Here is a 2,500-nt window from a genome sequence, read left to right as displayed (position 1 = left end):
GTAGTATAGATACCGTCTGATACTGTAGTATAGATGCCATCTGATATTGTAGTATAGATACTGTCTGATACTGTAGTATAGATCTTGTCTGATACTGTAGTATATATGTTACGGTCAATGTGAGAAAACGGGGAATGTGAGCTTTTCCCGGTTATTGCGCACATTTCCCGGGTAATGTGCACATTCCCCGACCTTGCGGGAGATGTGAGAAATTGGTTAGTATTTCTCACATCTCCCGCAAGGTTGGGGATTGTGCACATTAACCGGGAAATGCTTACAATTCCCGACCTTGCGGTAAATCTAGGAAAGCGCAACCGTATGCAAAACTTCTGCGCAGCCGGGTGGTGGGAGAGGGCTTATGGGCTAACGTTAGGCTACTGGCGCACACCTGTGAGAGATTTTTCGTCTTTTCGTCTGTCTTTCGGCTAGCTAACGTGTAGGGTTCCTTTGGAGGTTCCCACCTTCCTGTTGTTGCGATGTTCCTTTTTGCGTTTGTTAACTTGATCACCAGTGTAGGCCTATCCTCCTAATACTACTTACACTGTGTGCAGCATAGGCTATATTACTGTTCAAGGTAGACCACAGACTGTTATTAACTGTAGGGGAGGACCGGGACGAATGAAACACTTTTTGGTTTGATCAGATTTACACAGAAATTAATAAAGATGGAGATTACATTTTTTGATGACAAACAACTTGTACATGTCCTTTACTAACCTATTAGTTGTAAGTTTTGTTCTGTGGTGTAACAGTTCAATTCAAGACGGCCGAGAACAGAAGATGTGCATTGTTTCTCTTGTCCCTGCCGTGCGGGGTGAGTGAAACAGATGAGTGGGACGAGTGAAACAGTGAGATTGTTTTGCTTATTGTGTTGCGTAGCCTCGCGGCTTGTAGGCTAATTATCTTAACTTTCAACACATGTATAATTAGACCCAATTTAATGTTTCCATTAATGCAATTGATGCTATGTATTCGAAAACCATGGGCAAAATGTCAAGCGCCTCTCGTTCTAAGCGCACGAGCCCTCTCCGACCACCCGGCTGCGCAGAGGTTTTGCATACGGTTGCGCTTTCCTAGATTTACCGCAAGGTCGGGAATTGTAAGCATTTCCCGGTTAATGTGCACAATCCCCGACCTTGCGGGAGATGTGAGAAATACTAACCAATTTCTCACATCTCCCGCAAGGTCGGGGAATGTGCACATTACCCGGGAGATGTGAGAAACGCACATGTTTCTCCTACATTCCCCGCGAGGTCGGGAAATGTGCGCAATAACCGGGAAAAGCTCACATTCCCCGTTGTCTCACATTGACCGTAACATATATACTGTCTGATACTGTAGCATATATATTGTCTGATACTGTAGTATAGATACTTGCCACTGGCTTCCTGTACAGTCTAGAATCCACTTTAATATTTTTTGCTTTTGTTTTTAAAGTGCTGCATGGGGCTGCTCCACCTTATATTTCTGGTCTTTTGAAATGATATGTTCCCTCAAGGTCACTGAGGTCTGCTGACCAACTGCTCATGGAGGTCCCTAAGACCAAGTTAAAGTCCAGGGGTGATCACGCTTTCTCTGCTGCAGTCCCTAGATTGTGGAATAAGCTCCCGTTGCTAAATAAGTCGCCCCCCACAATGGATGTTTTTAAATCACGTCTGAAGACTCATCTATTCGACTTGGCATTCAACTCAGTGTGAGAGTCTGTACCCCCCTTTTCCTCTCATGTACCTGATTTGTTCTGTGCTTTTTACTATCTATTGTGTGTTTGTGTGTAAATGTGTTTTATTTTATCATGTACAGCACTTTGGTCAACTTCTGTTGTTATTTTATAATATTTTATAATGTGCTTCATAAATAAAGTGAAGTGAAGGTATACTGTAGTATAGACATTGTAGTATTGATACTGGCTAATACTGTAGTATAGACACTAGTATAGACACTGTCTAATACTGTAGTATAGATACAGTCTGATACTGTAGTATAGATACTCTGATACTGTAGTACAGATACCATCTGATGCTGCAGTACAGATAGTCTGATACTGTAGTATAGATACTCTCTGATACTGTAGTATAGATACAGTCTGATACTCTGGTATAGATACTCTCTGGTACTGTAGTAATGGTATAGTGTTGTGTAGCAGTAGTTAGTGGTTTCTAGTACCCCCCCCCCCCCTCTCTCCCCCCCCCCCCCCCCCCCCTCTCTCTCTCTCTGGCCCTCTCTCTCCCTCCCTCTCTCCCTCTCCTTCTCTCTCTCTATCCCTCTCTTCCTGGCCAGACATGAGTAGACATGCTACAGTAGGAACTGTTACTCCACAAAGGGAGACTGTATCTCTCTCTGTCTTATTCAAGTTCTTCCTGTAGTCAGTATCAGTCTGCCTCACTCATCCTCTCTCCCTCCCTCACTCTCTTGCCCCCCCTCCTCCTCCTCCTCTCCTCCTCTCCTCCTCCTCCTCCCAGCTGCCAAGACCCTTCAGATCTTCAGCCTGGAGATGAGGAGC

At 44.4% G+C, this 2,500-nt stretch overlaps 1 protein-coding gene across 1 annotated transcript in view; it reads left to right on the top strand.

Moving 5' to 3' along the window:
- The window catches only part of cltcl1 (clathrin, heavy chain-like 1), a 143,788-nt gene that overhangs the window by 16,279 nt on the left and 125,009 nt on the right, over nucleotides 1–2,500 (top strand). Inside the window, exon 3 of the mRNA XM_084440293.1 lies at nucleotides 2,460–2,500. This exon is cut by the window's right edge and continues 228 nt beyond it. Within this exon, the coding sequence (XP_084296419.1) occupies nucleotides 2,460–2,500 (41 nt within the window). The remainder of the gene's footprint in view (nucleotides 1–2,459) is intronic.

The sequence above is a fragment of the Borostomias antarcticus genome, assembly GCF_949987555.1.
Source record: "Borostomias antarcticus genome assembly, chromosome: 6".
In the NCBI taxonomy this organism is placed as follows: domain Eukaryota; kingdom Metazoa; phylum Chordata; class Actinopteri; order Stomiiformes; family Stomiidae; genus Borostomias; species Borostomias antarcticus.
Note: the sequence above shows the minus strand (reverse complement) of the source record. Positions and strands in the feature narration are given on the sequence as shown.